Source organism: Pseudopodoces humilis, chromosome 1, assembly GCF_049639895.1.
Source record: "Pseudopodoces humilis isolate 2021_Gansu_Grassland_sample_001 chromosome 1, ASM4963989v1, whole genome shotgun sequence".
NCBI classification, from domain to species: Eukaryota; Metazoa; Chordata; class Aves; order Passeriformes; family Paridae; genus Pseudopodoces; species Pseudopodoces humilis.
The window spans coordinates 150,187,124-150,206,694 of NC_142200.1; the positions used below are offsets into that span (position 1 = coordinate 150,187,124).

General features: G+C 49.6%; 1 protein-coding gene across 1 annotated transcript in view; it reads left to right on the forward strand.

Annotated features, from left to right (window-relative positions):
• The window catches only part of WNT9A (Wnt family member 9A), a 57,672-nt gene that overhangs the window by 29,979 nt on the left and 8,122 nt on the right, over nucleotides 1-19,571 (forward strand). The window contains exons 2-3 of the mRNA XM_005527801.3: nucleotides 5,284-5,543; nucleotides 10,673-10,935. Of these exons, the coding sequence (XP_005527858.1) occupies nucleotides 5,284-5,543; nucleotides 10,673-10,935 (523 nt within the window). The remainder of the gene's footprint in view (nucleotides 1-5,283; nucleotides 5,544-10,672; nucleotides 10,936-19,571) is intronic.

Consider the following 19,571-nt stretch of genomic DNA (forward strand, 5'->3'; position numbering starts at 1 on the left):
TGAACAAGGAGGAAGTGACATTTGAGAGGTTGTCACCTAAAGAAAGCTCTGGCAGAGTTTTGTCGCTGTTGAGAGGAAGATAAGGATCAAAACAGCCATTGGGGCCTAATTGTGATGGGAATTGCTGGAGTTTCCAATTGCTTGGTTCAATGGTCTCCCACAGCAAGCCACCATTGTTCAGGGACAATGACAGGGAGAGGTGAGCCCAGGGCAGAGCTGGTTGGGAATGGTCCTGAGGGAAGAGAGCTGGCAGGGCCTTGAGGAGTGGTGGGACTTGCAAAGATGAGTTTTAGCAAAGCTGGGTTTGATTTCTAGCCGGGGTTCAGCTCTGTCTTGTAAAGCTCTGGATGGCTTGGATTCCCTCAGGCTGGGATAAACACTTTTCCTCCTGTCACCTTCCCTGACCCTCACGATGTCACAGCATCCTCTCAGAGGAGATCACTGGGAAAATTACACCGGGAAGGGGTTGAGGTAGAAGAATTCTGCAGAATTCTGACAGAACAATCTTTGAACATTTGCTGAGATTTTACTGTGGAAGCCTGAGGTTTGGAGAATCCATAGCCTTATTTTTATGCAATCTAAGGAGATCTGGGGTATTTTAGACTTTAGGGTTCATGTGGGCACTTAAAGCTGTAAAACACTTAAAAACCCAAACAAGACGGTGCAGAATGAGGCGTTTGAGCCTTCAGTGCAGCTCTTCTTCCAAATATCAAATCTTCATCACGCAGCCTGAAATTCAGATGTTTTTTCTCAGACTTTTGGGGTTTTGTGCTTCAAATATTCAATAGCCTTTGTGGGAGGAGGTATGTTATGAATCAATTTAGGAAAGATTGATGGTGTGGGAATGTGATGATAGGAGAGAGAGAGAGAGCAACTGGAGGTTATTGGGTGCAAAACAGAATAACATAGGCCTGGTGTCCAGAATAACTCAGACTCCTTGAGCTGTGCAATCATTAATTTAGGTGATTAGGAAGATTTGTGGTCAGTTTGTCAATTTTCCAGAAGCTTTTTTAGTTATTAAAAGGAAAATGGTGGAAAAAGAAGTAAAAGGGCTGAAAGTGTGGCAATTCCACAGTAAAAAAATAGTGTGGAAAGCAGAACCAGAATTAATTCAGTCATCGCAGGGATGGACCAAAGAGAAATCTCTTAACAGAGAAGGAAGTGGGATAGGAATGGAGATTCCGGCAGCCCTGTAATTCCAGATGGGAATAGCAGAGGAAACAGCTCACCTTGGATCCCATCTCCAGTGGCACTTGCAAAGGAAACACTGGGGCACCTGAAAAATGAGGGTGCATTCACAGTGTAGATGCCTTAAATCTGCCTCATCCTGCTCAAATCCTCATCAGGAAAGTCCCCACTTAAACAAGGGAAAATCCAGGGGCACTGATGGAAGTGTGAGCTGATGAGGCCATAAAAGCTCTTGACCCCTGAGATGAGTGGGAAGCAGGATCTGTCTTGAATTGCCTCTTGGAAGGGCAATAATTCCATGATGTCACAGATAAAACTTGGCCTGTGTAGTGGCAGGGGCTCTGCTTGGGATCTCTCCCAAATCCTTGGGTGATTGAACTCCAGGAAAAAGAAAAAAAAATAAAAAATGCAATTAGCAATGTTTGAGATGAAGTTCACAACCAAGGAAGCTGAGTGACACCAACAGAGTGTGTGTGCAAACCAGATGGGTCTTGCTTTTTACATCAATTAATGATAAACCACCTGGTTTTGTTGGCTCCAAACTGGTGGGACTGGAAGGGGAGTAGCACAAATGATGCTGCAAAGGTTCCTCTCCGCGTGGTGGGTGTAGCACAGGGCAGCCAGGTCCTTCCTGAGGTTTGGACATTGCACTGGGAGCAGAAATTGGGCAAGATTAGGTCAAAAAACCCACAGAATATCCTGAGTTGGAAGGGACCCATGAGGTTCATCAAAGTGCAGAATTTAAGAGCAGAAATTCAAAATCCTGAATTCTATAAACAGTCTCTTGACTCTGGAGGTTGATGCTGCTCTCAGAGAGGCCGGAGTTAACTTGCAGAGAGGTAAAGTGCAGAGAGGTAAAGAGGTTGTGTGCATTGAGCTGTTTGCTCTCTCCCCAGCTTCCTGGTGGACGCACACACACAGTCCTTTGGAATCTTGGAATCTAGCTTAAAATACTTTGGGTTGGAAGGAACCTTAAAGATCATCCAGTTTCAACCTTTTTCCCCTTAGAGGTGTCCACTCCATCTCCCACTCAGCCCCTTCTTGGAGCGAAATAGCACAATCACAGGGTTCTGGCTGGCAGTTTAATCGTAACAGTCGTGGCTTGGGTGTGTAAAAAACAAAAAAACCACACACACACAAATGCACACCCCTGAAACGTTTCCTTGGAAAGAACAGCTTGGCCTTTGTGAGGAGCTGAGAAAGCGTCCGACTGACACCGTTGCCTTACAGGACCTCTCTCAGCTGAGGTTGCATAAAAGGGCTTTATGGGATTAGAAAGGTTCCATGCAGCAGCGTGTCAGGTGGGGCAGCTCTCCCTGGCTCTGCCTGCGCTTTGTTATTGATGCCACGCTCTGGAAAGTGCCACCTCACCCCTGTTCCCAGGGCCTCCGGAATGTGCGGAGCTGAGGGCCCCGCCAGGGAAAACGTGCGCATGGGTGTGTGTGTGTGTGTGTGTGTGTGTGTGTGTGTGTGCGCTCCTCTGCTCTTCACCTGGCGGAGTTTCTGCCTGCTGGTGAGGGAAAACCCCTTTTCCCCCTCAATTCACTCCTTGTCTTGTTCCGGGGATGCTTCTGAGCAATAATGCAGGCAGCGATGGGCGGATCCGTCGCGGTGTAACGTGGGTTGTTCTTCCAGCAGCTGTGGAAGAGTTGTGGCACTGTGAAGCACCGTGAATCCTATTTCCTGCCACCCACCGGATCTTTATTTCATGTGTGTTTAGGTGGCTTTTGTTGGAGACACACATGATTGATATCAGCAAGTTTTGGAAGGCTGATCTGTGGGGAACTGTAATTTGAAGTACCCCAAAGCCAAGCACCTGAGGGGGACAGGTGGGAAGAGGGTGAAAATCACCAATTGCTCTGCAGAAATCTTGGCTGTAGGATCTATTCCCATATCCCTCCTCACTCCAAGAGCCATCTGCTACAGGGTCCTTGGAGTTTTTTCCCAGACCATTTAGGTGAACAATCCCTGCTCAGTTGGAAATTAAAAATGGGGAGAGGGAGCTTAGGAAATGCTTCCATGCCTCCCTCCCTCTCCCGTGCCAGCTGAGGGTCGCTTGTGCCAAAGATGAAAGTTTGCAGGAATGAATCTCCAGGGTACCATGGAAGCCAGGAATGAACGTCCTGGAGATTTTGTTACAGATCTTTGCTCCAGTGAAGCTCAGGCTGAGTCACCTCTCTCAGGAATGAGCCTCCTGGGAGCTTTGTCTAGCGAGGCACCAGGGCTGGCTGAGGACCCCTCTCCGTGGGGAGCAGCTGGGACAGAACAGAAATGAAAGGGTTAAAATATGCATAGAATGGGTCTTGCTGTTTGGCCTTCCAGGTTTTTTTATCATTTTGCCAGGTGAAAAAGTTGAGGGAAGATATTTTTCCATGTTTCCCACAAATTGCTTTGTGCTTTTATCACTGCAGGGTTTTTCTGGAGACATCAATACCTTTGAATGTAACCAAAGGAGAACATTTTCCTGCCCATCTTTGTTCTAAAAATCCCGCCTCAGCCATTTTTGCTCCCTCCCTGAGATATCTGATATTAAATCACCTCATCAATGCCTCGGTGATGACTGGATCTGTACTGGATGTCCCTGGCTGGGACTCAGGTCAGGATTTTATGCCCGTTGTGCCCCAAGGTTTGGGAGTTAAAGCATCCCGAGTGCCTGCCCTCAGGAACTGTGCTGCTGGCAGGATGCATCCCGCTGATTAGAGAAAAATACTCTTTAAAAGCAGTGAATCACTGCTCCTGCAGTGGGAGCTTTAGAGGGTTTCCAGGATCTCAGCAAAGGGGGTGAGGGAGTGCTCCCCTCCATTACCATCACCCTGCTTTTCCCAGTGCTCCTGCAGCGCTGGAGATGTCTGAGCCCCCAGCCCACCCCTGTGCTCCCCAGTGCAGGACTGCCACATTCCAGCATCTTTCCAGTTCTGGATTTCAGCCATTCTTCCTTTTTGGCCAGGGAATGCGTCTCCAGGTCCTCTGCGAGCCCGGATAGTGATTCCCATTGACTGTGTGGACTGGCACCTGGCCGGAACAGGGCAGAGCCAGGAGAGAGGGGTACAGCAGCCTGGCCAACAAAGCTCTCCTGAGCCCAGCAGATGTTCCTGCAGCCTCTCTGCTCCCTGGGGCCGATGCCAGCCTGGTCCTTTTCCAGCAGCTCGTCACTTGACACCGGGAACAGTCCGCTGGCATCTTTTGTTGCCCACTGTAGAGCCAAGGACCTTGTGCTGGAGAAGGCAGGGGAGGGAGGGGACACGGCAAAGGGACACAGATTTCTTTGGGTTGTTTTTTTTTTTTTAGGTTTTGGGCTTGTTCTGTCTTGTAAAAGCTTTTGGCAGCATCTCCTGGAAAGTGTATCCTGCTCTCCAACCTCGGGCTGTGGCTCGCTGGGTTTTATGTCAGGATCTCTTCTGCTGAGGGCAGGGTGGCTTTCTGTGCTTTCTCTCGGTGTCTCTTGGGCTTTGATGGGACAAATCATCCTCTGTCCCTTCCCAAGCTGGGTTCTGGCTCTGCTTGATGTGCTAAAAGGATTTTTTTGTTTATGCCCAGGACAGTGACGGTGGTGCTCATGTATTTTTGCCAGTTCCCCAAGCTCATGCAGTGGGGCACCTGAAATGATTTCTTTCCACTTTCAGTTTTGAACGCAGTCCTGTGGTGGAGGTGGCCAAGAGTTTATGTCCAAACAAGCTCTGTGAGAGCTGGTAGGGAGCATAAATCCAAATATTTCCTCTTACCTTTCTCCTGCTGCCACCTTACACACAGACTGTGAGGAACCTCACTGTAAAATCAAGTCCACAGTGATGCTCAGCCAGGAGATCCCAATCCCACCACTGACCCCATTCCTACCACAGGAACCCAAATCAATCCCACGGGCTGGGTTGGAAGGACCTCAAAGACCATCTAGATCCAAGTCCCTGCCCTGATGCCACTCACTAGATCAGTTTGCTCAGCATCCAGCCTGGCCTTGGACACTTCCAGTGATGCTGCAACCACAGGCCTCTCTACGCAACCTGTGCCAGGGCCTCACCACCCTCACGGGGGGAGAATCTCATCCCGTAATTTTTGTTTTCCCTGCCCTCACCGTCGTGCCCCTCTGTTTCTCGGCAGGCTGACGGGGAACGAACCCCTGACCATCCTCCCTCTGACCTCGGAAATGGAGGAGGCGGCCGTCAAGGCCCACTACAAGGTGTGTGACCGCCTGAAGCTGGAGAAGAAGCAGCGCCGGATGTGCCGGCGCGACCCCGGCGTGGCCGAGACGCTGATGGAGGCCATCAGCATGAGCGCCCTGGAGTGCCAGTACCAGTTCCGCTTCGAGCGCTGGAACTGCACCCTCGAGGGCCGCTACCGCGCCAGCCTCCTCAAGAGAGGTGAGTCTGGGGGGCTCTGCACCCGTCTCCTGCCCTGATTGTAACTTCTCTGGATTTCTCAGCCCCCTTTGGGCTGAGCTCCTTTGGGATCTTCCCTCGTGGGGAGTCCCACTTATCTCAGCTCTCTGGGTTTGAAGAAAACTCCCAAGCTCGTTAGAATCTTGTTTCTCGTGTTTATTAGGATGCCATTACAAAACTTGGCAGGTCTCTCCAGACTTTCTGCACAAGTTCAATTCACCACAACCTGGCTCATTTTGCCCTGATGGTACAAAATGGCCCCAAACCACGCAGCCTCTTCACTTTTATATCTATTTTTACCCTATTAACTATGGACAGGTGTAGTGTTTTTATATTTTAACAAATAAGTTTTCTGTATCTACTTACGCAATTAAAACTGCGACTAACTCTAAACCAATCATTCTTTGTGCTCCCAAAAACTGCAGATTCATGGAGAAGAAGGAAGAAGAAGAGCTAAAAACCACACCCTTTCTCTTCCATCTTTACTTTAATACCATGTATTAAACCCCTCTAAAATCTCTATTTTTCACCTCAGTGGCATACTAAACACTTTACTACTTTCTACTTAATTCTTTTATAAATCCTGGTTTACCCAGGGGTATTTGGAAGCCTTTCCAATAGCAAATAGGATTGATATTTTGGAGAGTAGAATAGAACAGAGAAATGTCTCTCCATCTCTGGATTCCTACACTGGTGGGCAGTCCGAGCCGTCCTGTGCTGGGGGTGCTTCCGGCCAGGGCCACAGAGGGCTCTGTTGGAAGGCTGGAGCTCATCCCTGGAAGTGCACAGCAGGCAAAGAATGTGCTGATGGGGGTAATTTATGGGCTTGCCCTGCCTGCTTCCCACTGCTGGCTGCTCTCCTTGGAGCCTGGAGGTGTTTGTGCAGGTCTCTGCAGCCAGGAGCTACATTTTCTCCCCATTTCTGCTGGAAATTCTGCTGCTGGAGGACGGGGCTGGGAATCTCTCAAAGGTGTCCCCTCTTTGTTTATTATTTTGTTTATTTATTTCCTATTTATTTCTCCTGTGTATTTTTCCTATTTATTATGCCAGCCTGTCAGGAAAGAAGTTAAGAAAATGCCTTTTTTAAGGAAATAAGGTGAGCCAGGCTGTTCTGTGCTGTCCTGTTAGAAGGGGCAGGGGGAACCCTGTCACAGTACAGGGTAAAACCTGCAAATGGCTGTGTCCGGTTACTGCCATGGATGTGAGCACTGGGTAAATCCCAGACCTCTTCCCATCAGCCCAGGTGGAGATGGCCAGGAATATTGGAGGAGAAGGTGATATTTTTATTTCTTTTCTTTGTTATTACCGCATGCAGTCCAGTTTCGCCCACCCTCCCAGTAAAATCCAGTTCTTATTTCCAGGCTGCAGCACCATTTTACAGACAGCATGCGAGGGTCTCCAGGGCTTTAGTGACTTCCAGAAGGTCCCACACTCAGGGCCTGGACCTGGAAAAGCTGGGGTGTGAAGTCTTTACGGATAAGAGCAGAGGTTTGCAGGGCTAATTAGTGAGGAGGAGTAATTCAGAAGCACCAGGGCTTAACTAATGCACTGTCACTGGCTGGTGGAAACAAGGAAAGTCCTTATGAAACCCAAGAGGTCCGGCCAGAGCTGCAAGACATTTAAAAATATCCCTGCATGCCAGAGGAGTCCCTGGATTAGTGGTGCCTTGGGGAAGCCAAGCACTTTCTCATGCTGACACCTGGAGGCCACAGCTCGTTCCTTCAGACGTGCCTGTCCCCTGGGCAGCCCCGAACGAGGGGCACTGCAGATCCTCCAGCAGTTAAAACCCCACGGAGACCCCCTCGTCCCAGCCCTTGTCAGGGACCTGGGTAATAAATGAGAGCTCTGAAGGCTGCAGGGCTCTGCTGCTGTCTCATTCTGCCGTGTTTTATATCCCTGCAGCATCTCTGCCCTGCCCCGGTGCTGTAAATCCTTCAGGTGGTGTTCCCGAGCAGTAACACAGTGCCCTGTAAATCTTCCTCCTCCTCCTCTCCAGGAGCTGCTGGTTCCTGGCTCAGCACTGCAGCAGGGGATACCCCAGGGCACAGGCTCACGTGTATCACCCACCAGGAGACAGCTTTCCAAAGTGATCTCTGAGGCCTTGTTTCCTCTCCTCCAGGGCTTTGCAGGGAGAAAGGAAAAAGGAGGGGAAAAAACCCCACTTTTTTCACTTAAAAATTTCTCCCTCTGCTTTCACATTTTGGTCACCAGACCAGCCCTGGCTGCTGGTTTGCAACTTGGGCTGATACAGCCCCGTTTCTTAAAATAACAGGGGATTGTTTAAGGGACTCGTTATCCTCTTTGGATACTCGGGCACAATTTTGGAAATGGCTGAAACTGGATAGCCAGGGCCGGCAGACTGTCAATGCACTGGGGCTTAGAATGCCTGCATTGATTTAAAGCTCATTATCTTGTTACAAAATATCTTAGTGCAATCAAATAGTGCCTGGTGGAGATGGCTTTAAAATCTGGCCAGAGCCAAATGTCACATGGAGCTGGTTGGGAGCTGCCTGTGGGTGAGATGATCCCCGTGCTGATGGCCACGGGGAATTTGGGAAGCTTTCAGTGATGGGGAAGGGGAGGAGTGGAGACAAAGCTGATGGCAGGGGAGATCCTGGCAGATGAGCTGTTCCTCCTGGCTTTCTGTCAGGTCTGGAATGTGTTGTGGTTGCACGGCGCTGACTTTCTGCTGGGATTCCACAACTGCTCCGAATTCAGCGCTTTAAATCAGGAGGGCTTCAAGCAGGGGGGAGATCTGGGCTGCCTAATGAATCAATTAAGGCTGATGGCTGTGAGTTAAGTGTGCAAGGCCAGCTTGGATGGGGCTTGGAGCAACCTGGGATAGTGGAAGGTGACCCTGCCCATGGCAGGGGGGGGCACTGGATGGATCTCAGGGTCCCTTCCATCACAAACCATGCCATGAGCACAGTCTCGGATCTCCAGGGCAGGGTTTGCATACCCCATTCTGCTGAGGATTCTGAGTTTGACACGGTGCCGCTTCACTCTGTGTAGCTGTGGCAAGAATTCTCCAATCCAGGAGCACAGTGGCTTGGGAGCATCTGTCTTTGGTAGTGGCATCCCTCTGACAGGCATGTGGGCAGTCTGGCCTGGGATGTAACCTGGAGAAAATAGTTTACAAGGGATGAGAGATGCTTCGAAGGCATTTTCTACCCAGAGGAGTCATTGGGATACCCAGGAGTTTTTGTTGTGTGAATTAAGAATTCTCTCACCACTTCCAGTGAAGTATGTGTAATGCTGAAGGTGTTTCTGGGCTGTCAGAGGACATGGTCTGACTTCAGTGTCCTCATTGAGTGTAGAGTTAAACCTTTTTTTTATTTTAATGTTTCTAGTGGGGAAAAGGTTCCCGTTCTCTTTTTCCAGGTGAGCAGTAGAATGATTGGGTAATTCCTACCACAGTCCAGGAGGAAGCAGAACCTCAGAACCTTGAGAGGACCAAACCTCAGTCTCCTGGGCTGGATTTTCATCAGTCTTCCTGCTCCTGGGAGTGTTTTGGGAAGGCAGACTCTGGGAATGGCCACATGAGTTTGCTTGGACTGTCATGAACCTCCCAAGGAACAGTTCCAAAAATGACCTGGCAGTGTCTCTGCATGTCCTTGGTTGACACACCAGCTCACAGATATATCCACTACTGTCACCATCCACTTGTGTTATTTTTGAGTGGGGGATTTCTTGAGTCCCATCCAAAGCTGTTCTGGAATTGCATCTCAAATATGCAGTCGTTTATGGCTTCCATAGCTGGAGAATGGGCGGCTATAAATACTGCCATGTTTGCTTTTTATTTCTGGCTTTTGTAACTTGGATTGAAACCCTGGGTCCCTCTGGGTGTCGTTTACCTGTCGGGGGAGTGGATGCTGGTGCATCCCTGCAGGTGAGTGTGGAGGTGTAAAGAAAGGCTGTGCATGGAAGGTTTGAGGTGTAAACTGGGTTTTTTTTTCTCACCCACTGCATTGGGTGACACATCTTCTGCTTCCCAGCCCTCAGGTGTCTTCTGTCAGCAATTCTGCTGGTCTGGAGTAGGACCCAGTGATTTGATTTGGGAAGAGAGGGAAGAATGAGGAGGACTGGAAGTCTGTGCTCAGTTCCTGCTGTTTGGTGTCCCCTTGGTAGGAGCAATTGTACCTCCGTGTCCTGTCCAGCTCTTCATGGAGTCAAACAAAGGCTTTGAGGGGACTTTAAAGCTCATCCAGTTCCACTCCAGGGACACCTTCCATTAGACCAGCCCTGTCCAGCCTGACCTTGGACACTTCCAGGGATCCAGGGGCAATTTTTGCTCAACTCTTTCCATTTTCAGGCAGAGAATGTGAGTGACACAGAGTGACAGCCACTGAGCCAGCCAGATTCCATTTGCATTCCTGAATCTGAGCTTGTGCCACCTCTGCCCAGCAGTCCTTGCCCTCCCCAGTGCCCTCTTCACCATCAGTGATGCAAGTAGAGCTTGCCATGCTTTCAGAGTGTCAGGACCAGGCTTTTCCCAGTGGTGCCAAGGAGGAACAAGCAGGAACTGATGCCCAGGAAGTCCTACTTGAACTTGAGGAAGAATTTATTTCCTGGGCAGTGACTGAGCACTGGTGTGGAGTCTCTCTCAGTGGGGATGTTGCTAAATGATTCACACAAACACTCTCAGTGTCAGAACAAGAAACCTGCCTTCATTCTCTGACTCCAGGGTTTATAGATTCTCAACAATGACCAGGGATTGGATAGTTAAGTTACCACCTTCCCAAGCACACTGGTCATGAGAAATGTCCATCAAAAGACATTTCTTAGGAGGAATGTGATAAACAACTTATGTTTATAGGATTTTTATGGGAAAGTAACTAAAACTATGAAAACATTATCAGAAAGTTTAACTTTCAGGGTGACATGGGGATATTCCAGAGCAGGCTGGATGTAATCCTGAGCCCTGTGCTCTGGGATGGTCCTGCTGGAGCAGGGAGGTGGCACCAGATGCTCCACTGTGGTCCCTTCCAACCTTATCACTCTATTTCTCTGTCACACAACTCATGCTCTTCTCACGATGGGTTCTGCCTCCTTTTCCTGGGTTTTTTCCTTCCTTCAAGCTGCAACTAGAGCCTCTCCCTCTGTCCCTGCAGGTTTTAAGGAGACAGCCTTCCTGTACGCCATCTCCTCGGCGGGGCTGACCCACGCCATGGCCAAGGCGTGCAGCGCGGGGCGCATGGAGCGCTGCACCTGCGACGAGGCCCCCGACCTGGAGAACAGGGAGGCCTGGCAGTGGGGAGGCTGTGGGGACAACCTCAAGTACAGCAACAAGTTCGTCAAGGAGTTCCTGGGGAGGAAGCCCAACAAGGACCTGCGAGCCAGGGTGGACTTCCACAACAACCTGGTGGGCATGAAGGTGCGTTGAAGGCGCCGCGGGGTGGGGGGCTCACGCCACTGTGGGGTTTTGGGGGTAATAACGCTGGTTTTGGGTGTGGAGAAGGAGTTGTTGGATGTGAAATGAATGGAGTGATGCTCCTTCTGGAGGGGAGGAGTCTGAGTTGTGGGATTGTGCCCTGGTTTTCACTGTGCAAAACCATTGGAGAGAGAGCAGAGGGGAAAAAAATGGGACTGGCCAGGTCTAGGAAATTGGAGGTGGAGACAAAGGTTGCTGGTTTCCCACAGGGAGGAGAGGGTTTCACATCTCAAAGGGTTGGAAAGACGGGTTCCTCAGGCTCACATGAGGTAGGACACAGAGGAAGGGTTTTACGCTGCCTTGAGGGACGCCTCCCTTGCAGCAGTTCAGTAGAACATGGACAGTGTAGCATCTCCCTGGCCAAGTTTCTTTAAAACTGGCTGGAGAAACACCTGGCAGGGAACCAGGGTGGAGAGATTAATTTCTGGCTGACCTCAGACCTAAAAGTCCCTTCAGCTTTCTCTTCTGGCAGAAACCTTCTGTGTCACCTAGAGCAGAAGACGGTGCTTGGCTGTAGAGTCCCTTTTTCCTTCTCCCATCTTTATCCTCTCTTCCTGCTCTTCACACCTGTGAGGCTGCCTAGGGGCTCCCCTGCAGGACTGCCAGAGTTCAGGAAGCATTTGGAGAATGCTCTGGGGCACATGGTGGGGTTTTTGGGTTTGTCCCGTGCAGGGCCAGGATTTGGACTGGATGCTCCCCGTGGGTCCCTTCCAGCTCAGCATTTTCTGTGACAGATGTAAAAGACAGGGTGTCTGCAAGTGCTGGGTCATCCCAGCAAGGGGGAAGAGGAAGGGGCTTTCCATCTTCTCCCATGATACACTTGGCTGTACCTAGCCTGGAGTTGCTCCAATGTGAAAATCCCTCAGATTGGCCAGCACAGGTGCTCAGGATCAGTGTTTCATTGCACCAACCTCCAAGGGGGACATACTGCAAGGCCAGAAATAGCCCTCGAGCCTTGTTATTGTCTGTGTGATTGGATGCAGGCTTGGGGCTGGGATGGGGGACCTGGGTCTCCAGTTTCCCAGGCAAATGCAGCCCAGCCAGTTGTGCATTCTAGGAATGGCCACCCCAGCTCAGTTGTTGCTGTGTCTATGTATAAAATGTCATTCCTCGCGACAGAATTGGGGCATTGGGGAATGCCACCAGCCAGGGCTGGCCAGCAAAATGTCTCCCCCTCTCCCCAGTACCAGATGCTCCTAGACAGCGCTGAGATCAGGATTAGAAATATCCTGGATTTAGCTGGTGTCTGGTTTTGGCTGACAGCTTTCCTGCTCTGGATTAAAGGGCTCAGTGTCTCTGAACTCCTGTGGCAGCTCTTTGACATGTGAAACGGGCTTTGGAAGGTGATGGAACTTGATTCAATCCTTGTGTTGGTTGCTCTGTCCCATCTTTTGGAGTTGAGTGTGTAGCAGGTGGGACTGGCAATGGAGAAGGAGCCCATGGAGGCTGTGATTTCATCCTGGATGCTTCTGTAGATGTGCTGGCTCTCCTCTCATTCCAGAGTCACACAATACAGCCCCATCAAAACCTCCAAGGATGTGACTTCAGCTGCCACTGGCAAGTCCTTGTAGCTCCAGGAAAATCCACCAACAGCGGCAGGGCTAAAAACCTCCCAGATGGGTTTGGCGTGGCTCCCCAGTGTTCCCAATCCCAGGAGCTGCAGTCAGGATGTCCATGTGGTTGAGGCCACTCTTGGATTTGGGCTTTGTGTCCTGAATTATCATCTGTGCTCTACACTGCATGACTTGGAGCTAAACAGACTCCAAGGATGAGCTGGAGGGGTTGAACCTTCCCTTCTGTGTCCTGATCCTTGCAAGTTAGCTGCCAGGGGAAGATGCAGGACTCTCCAGCATCCTCTGCCTCTGCTTCCCTTGGCACAGGCGGGCTCTGGCAGCGGTTTCATGGTGTGGTATCTGCAGCTAAACAGCTGAGTAACAGTTGTGACGGTTGTCCAGACGCCGAGAGCCCTCCTGGCAATCCAAGTCACAGACCTTTGCTGCAGGTCAGTGATCCAGTGTTCCTATTTTTGTCCACCCACAATGTGTCTGTCGAGTTGGGATTGCTGTCTGACAGCTTTCCTTTGCCTGTTTGCAGCAGCAGTTGAAATGATTTCTCTCTTTGTGCTGCTGGAATAATTCATTGTGCCGTGGCCTGGTTGAAAGCCAAGCCACACAGCCCACCAGGCTGACAGCACCACCGTGGAGCCCGACAGGGAAGGAGGGAATGTTGAGAAGGAAGCTTTCAGGAGGGTGGTGGTTGAAGATCAGAACACACATCTGTGTGGTTGGGATATGTGGCCCTAAACCACTGGCACAATTCGGTGTCACTTCAGATGATGATCAGAGATGAGGACCCAGGCTGGCTTTGTGACTACAAAGTCAAAACTTGCAGTGCTTGCTTCAGATTCCAGAATACTGAAACCGGTTTGACCCTCCTGATGTGGAAGATGGATTGTCTTTGGCACTGCTTGCACTCAAGTGTAGATTAATATCAGGTTTGGTCTCTGTTCTTCCTCCTGTTCCCACTGCAAGTTCAGGGGTGAGAGGATGGAGGCTGAGAGCACTTCTACTTTCCTTGCTGAGTTTAAGGATATTTTCCTTGAAGAAAAAGGTAGTGAGTTAAGTATGATTCTCAGCACATTTCTGTGTCTTCAAAGAAGCTGCTCACCACCCAACTCCTGCCGTAAAGACTTTGCAACCATCGGGTAGGGTTTGCTCACCCGGTGACTGCAGCAGTCTGAAACCGCTTTGGACTAACCTGGTGTGGTTATTGGAACAATATCTCATCTGGATTTGATTTGGGGTGGATCAGAGGCAGCACAGGAGTGCAGACAGCCTTGATGTGTGACATTTTGGAGCTGGGGTTCTTGCAGTGCGTGGATGTGTGTGTTTGCTGAGGGAGTGGAAGAGTCTCTGCGAAAGATACAGCACAAGCTTGGTGGTCTCTCACTGATCCTTTACGTGTCATTTTTCCCATCTCATTACTCCCAACCATGGCAAAACATACAAATAATCCCTTGAGACCCAGCAGAAAAAGGACCAGTGCTGGACTGACTAATTTGGCAAGCAACCCTCTCCCCTCCTGGTCACCGCAGCAGTTTCTCCATGGTGTCACACCAGCAAACAATCCTTGTATTTCTGTGAGGGTGACACGATCCTATCCCGCCTAGTTTTAGTGTCTCTTGGTAGACGTTCTCATTTAATTATGATTTTACTTCTGCTTTTTACAACCTTGATGGGCTGCCTGTAATTTTGCTGCCACCAGTGAAATAATCACTGAACATGTTGTGCCCGTGGTGGCTCACCAAGTTATATGATATGACCTCAGTGGTTAATGAAAGGGCGAGCTTGTCTAGTGTGAGGATGAGGTAATTAGACCAGGACTTCTCCAGCCTTCTCTTTATTGAAAAGCAGGAGCTCTGAATAGACCACTTATTAAAAAAGCAATTTCCCTTCCTTTGCCAGATCGACTCTCCCTCATTCAGCCATTCTTTCGGAGGGGTCTTGGGTGGAGAGGGTGTTCTGGGGGGAGATGTGTGTGTGGAGGGGATGGGGGTGAAGTCAACTGTATTAAAGCTCTGTTGCCAGCAATGAAGTTTCTGAGTTATATTAAATGAAGCCCAGGCAGCCTTGCTAAAGCTCTCATCCTCTCTCTATCCTCCCCCCTTTTCCCCCTTGTACACACAAGTGCAGCCCTCTTTTGTAACCCATTAATGAAAAGGCGGAATATTAGAGCACTCAATTAGTTCCACTGGGCTTGAGTAAGTGATGTTTTAATTAAATTTGCCCAGTTTCTCAGCAAAGTATCATTAAACATGACTTTCCAACTCCCTCTCTGGAGCGTTGCTAAGTTTCTTAATCCCAGGAGTGCTGACCTCTTCCAGAGGTATGTCTGGTCAAGCATGTCTTACAGATCCAAGGGGCACAATTAAAAGGGGCTGCTGTTACCCTAGAAAAAGAAATTATCATGTTCTCATTGCCTTTTTCCTCATCCTTCCAGAAGGAGGGACACAAACCTTTGCCTGAAGCCCGTGTGTAGCCTCAGTTGTCTTGAGAGCCGAGGGTGATTAGTACAAAATTATGGGGAGGCAGGAATGGAGAACAAGAAAAGATCTCTCTTTAAGTAGCTTTCTGCTTTGAAACTGGTTCCTTTCATGAGGCTTCATTGTTTTTTTGCACAAGATGTTTTGGTCTGTGCAGAGCAGGTGTTTCTGAAGGATCACAGAATCCTGGAATGGTTTGGGTTGGAAGGGACCTTAAATGTCGCCTTGTCCCAACCCCCTGTCAAGGTCCTTGTCGCCCTTGTAGGCTTCAAGTCCAGACCCATCCTGAGGCAGCTACACCTGAAACCATCTGGGATGCTCTGGAGAGGATAGTGGGAGGTGCCTGGACTTTCCCTTGCTGTTGACTTGCTTATTTTGGAATTCCATGTGAGGAATGGCTTTTCCCCCCAGGCGGTGCTGGCAGGGATCTCTCTGGAGGGCTGGAGATGCACTCTCCATATCAGGGAGATGTTTGCCCAGCTATCATCTGTCTGAGGAACTTCATGAGCTATCACATAACACGTTATCAGAGCATGCCACCCTCTTCATTTCTGGAGCTCCGTTGGGCAGAGGGGGGAAATTGAGACCCAGAAAGATTAAGTGACTCACTAAAGGTCACACACAGGCGGAGGGAGGCACAACTCTCCTGTTGCAGAGGCAGTGTTTACAAGCACTGACCATCCAGTCTCACACAGTTCCTACTCGTTAACACAGTTCCAGTCCAGCTCCAGGTTTTGCTGCACACTCGTGATGAGCACTAATTGCTGTTTTGGAGCTTAATCAACTTGGTGCATGCAAAAAAAATAAAGAAACAAACCAAAAAAAAAACCAGAAAAAAGAAATAAAGCATCCTTTTTGGCAGTTTTTTAGGGATATGTTTGAAATGAGAAGTGAGAAATGGAGCATCACATGTTTAGCAAGGTACAAATCAAACCCAGCAAATAACAACCTGAGAAGAGCTCTTAATGTACAGATCAGTTTTCAGGGCCACCACTGGTATTAATTGCTGCAGGTTATGACAGGTAGGAATGCTCAGGCGTGCTCTCTGGATTTTCTTCTCCTTCCAGGCTGAGAATGGCTCAGCCAAAGCCTTTCTTAGGCCTGGAAATCAATACTCTGGAAAAAAATTGCTTGCTGTGTCCCATAAGTGATTGCAGTTGGTTGTTTATGTGGAGCTTTTTTAGCACGGGAAGCATGCTAGGAATATTGAGCATGGGGAAAATACTTCTGAAGTTCTCAACTTTAAGTAGGGTTATGTTGTTCTATGCTTAAATGTTTGTTTTTTAATACCTATGTCACTAAAATATGAGCGTTCCCATTTTTTAAAGAAGGGAAGGGTGGTAGGAGGGGAAAGCTGTTCCGAAAAAGCAGGTTGAGAACAGGCTGAAAGGAAACGTTTTCTTTTTAACAAGGTAGAAGGAAAAAAGAAAGGACAACTTCTAACAATCTGTGAAAGTTTTTTTTAATTCAGCCAACTGGCGTTGGCCAGTGTGAGGGGACAAGTCTGGTCCGCTGGTTGTGTGTGGGGACCGTGGCTGCTGTCCAAACAAACATTAATACTTGAGCTGAGAGAATGACTAAGCCTACTTAAATTGAAGAGGGCTCTGTATGCGGGGGATGGAAGGGATTGGATTTGTGGGGAAGCATCCCAAAGCCCTTTCCAAAGCCAGGCAAGGCTTTTCCCCGTATGAGCTGCCTCCGAGGAGGGTTTGCTGCCTCCTGTCCCCCAAACCATAGCGAATGGTTTGAAGCCCTGGAGCCGCAGCCCAGCCATGACGACAGCGGAGCAATAAGCGAGGAATTCCCACGGCTGGGTGTCCGCCCTGGACTGCTGCTGCCCAGACAAGAGTTGTCTGAAAAAAACCACTGCCAGAGCCCCGTGACCCAGCTGGGAATGAATGGGAATCCTGTCCTCGGCGTTTCAGCTAAAACACTGAGAAATTGTGTGTTGCAGCATGTCTGAGACTGATCATGACGGGGGCACTTAGTCTGAGCTTCGCAGCGCACCATTGTGGGAGGAAGGATTACATGTTGCATAGCAATGCTCTGCTGTGATCCCTTTTCCCCGTGGCTCCTCGTAAAGCCAGTTGGGAAGGCAGTCCAGCAGCGCTATCTGATTTCCTCTGAGCAGCAAACCCCAGGAAAAATGGTTGTGGCTCGCTTTGTGTTTTCCTCATTCTGCGTTTGTCACTACTGGGTGTTCTCACAGCAAGGTCAGTGGGAATTTGTGTTCCTAAGTCAAGCTAAATAGCTCAAAAATCCTTATTTTCCTCCCAAACTGTTCTGTTTGAGGCTGCCAAACCAGGTGGTTGTTCAGAGGAGAGTGGGAGGATGGAATTTCCATGTGTGATGCCATCCCTGACCCACCACTTGTCTTTGTTTGGCTTTGTTTTCATAGTAGGAGCTCTCTACAGCACACCATACTCAAAGGATGCTCCTTGTTGTTACTCCTGAGTTGCTACAATCCTGCTGCTGCGTGGTAGCTGTAGAGTTGGGGCTGTGGGGAGCATTAAATATTTTGTGCCTTGGATGGAAGCTGAGCCATTCTGTGACAAACGTGCAGGTGGCCACATCCTTGGTGATTATTCAGTGGTGTGTTCAGAACAGGTTCAGGTCTGTGTAGGATGAAGGTAAATCAGGCCCTGGACTGTGACGAGCCTTGAAAAGCTACTACAGCTCTTGAAATATGATTTTATATGGTAAAAATTTATTCTTCCTCATCTAACCAAGAATTTTTTTGGGAATAAAAACTGTGTTTTTTCCCATCCTGGAAGCCCTTGCAGGTTTGAAAGCCTGATCCAGACATTTGTCCCAGGATCCAGCCAGCAAAGCTTTCTCCAACGCTGCTCCAAGCAACCTGCTGACTTGGATCAGCCTTGCTCTGCTTCCTGAAGAAATGAGGTGGATTTAAGTGTCTCTGACAGGAGCTTGCAACAAGAGGAGGAAAGGTCGTTGTGGAAGCTGGGGAGCGGGACAGGAACCAGAAGGGCTTTGCCAAGATTCATTCTGGCTCGTGGGTGGTTGGGGCCTGGAGGCAGCAGTTCCCCATCACACAGCGCCTCGAGGAGCTGCAGCGTGACTGACAGCAGCAGGGGAGGCTGCCTGGGCAAGGAATTTTTCTAGGATTTTCACTCTTGCTGTCTCGTAACATTCTTGAGCCCTTCCCGGTCCTTCCAGGAGAAGGTTTACGGTTGGGATGTGCCGCACTTGCATGGCAGCCATGTGAAAATCCACATGCTGGATTTCATGAACTGCTGAATTCATGGGGATAGGGACAATGGAAACCTTTTATGCTTCGGTCCACCAGTGCATGACACCAGAGCTGTCCCAGCCACTGCTTAAGAAGGAGCTAGAAGCAAGTCAGGAAAATCCAGGCCGGGGTTCATGTGGAACTTTGTTTGGGCCCAGATGAGGAGAATAGAATTAATCTACCTAAATATACTTATTAGTAGTATTTATTAGTACTTATTACTACCCCTTGAGAGACCTTTATGCTGCTGGAAGGACAGCTGGTGTGAGGAGAATGTTTTAAAGCACCTCAATTTTTGGTGCTAGGTGGAGATATTTAGACACCTGAATTTGGCCCAGAGGGTGTGATTCTGCTCACAGAATCCCCAAGCTGAGGCGCCTCTGTGTGAGCTGGGTCCCCAGGCTCCCGTTGGTGATAGAGATGTGCTCAGCTGTCAGTGGCAGCCTGGAGAGCTGTTCAGTGGAGCAGGTGTTTGCCTCACTGCAGGGCCCTCTCCTGCTTTGGCTCCCCTGACTCTGATGGGACTTCTGAGGTGTTTCTCAAATGGAGGTGTTTAAATCAAGTGTTTGCCTCAGTGAGGTCAGCCCTGGCTGGCTGATGTGATTCAAGTGCCTAAACCTACCTGACCAAAGGTCTTCTGCTGTCAGCCAGCTGCCAATCCATCAGGATCAGGTTTTCCAACACGTGTTGGGCTGTATCCACCAGCCCCACGTGGATGCCTTGGCTCTAGTGCTCTGGCAACATCAGCACTCCCACAGAGCTCCAGAGAGGTGGCTCCTGACAAGAACAGCCCCGACTCCAGGTTCCCTTCCTGAGTTTCATGACCCTGTCTTGTTCAATCAGCTCCAAGTCCAGGAGCATGACTACAAGCTGAGCCAGTTCCCGTTGGTTTCTTGTTTTCCCAACTCCTGTACAATGGGGGTTGTCTCCTTTTCCAGGTGGAGCAGATGCAGAAGCGCTGGGGGAGGAGGAAAGGTTGAGGAAAGCCTGAAGTGATGAATGACTGCAGTGTGCAGCCCTTTCCCAAGTATCCCAGCAATTTCTGCCCGGTTTGCTGATGGTGTGGGCGTGAAATCAGGTGGAGGAGCTTTGTTTCACACCAACTCAGCTCTCACTTCTGGACAAGCACTGAAACAGGACTTTACACGAGGGAGGGCACGGGTGAGGGTTGGGGTTTTTCCCCCCCCCTCAGTGTTGAAATGCGTTCTGCACGCTCTTGTCTGACATTGTGGGATTTCTTGTGGACTTGGCGAGACACTTTGGCACTCAAAGCGTGACAGCCCTTAC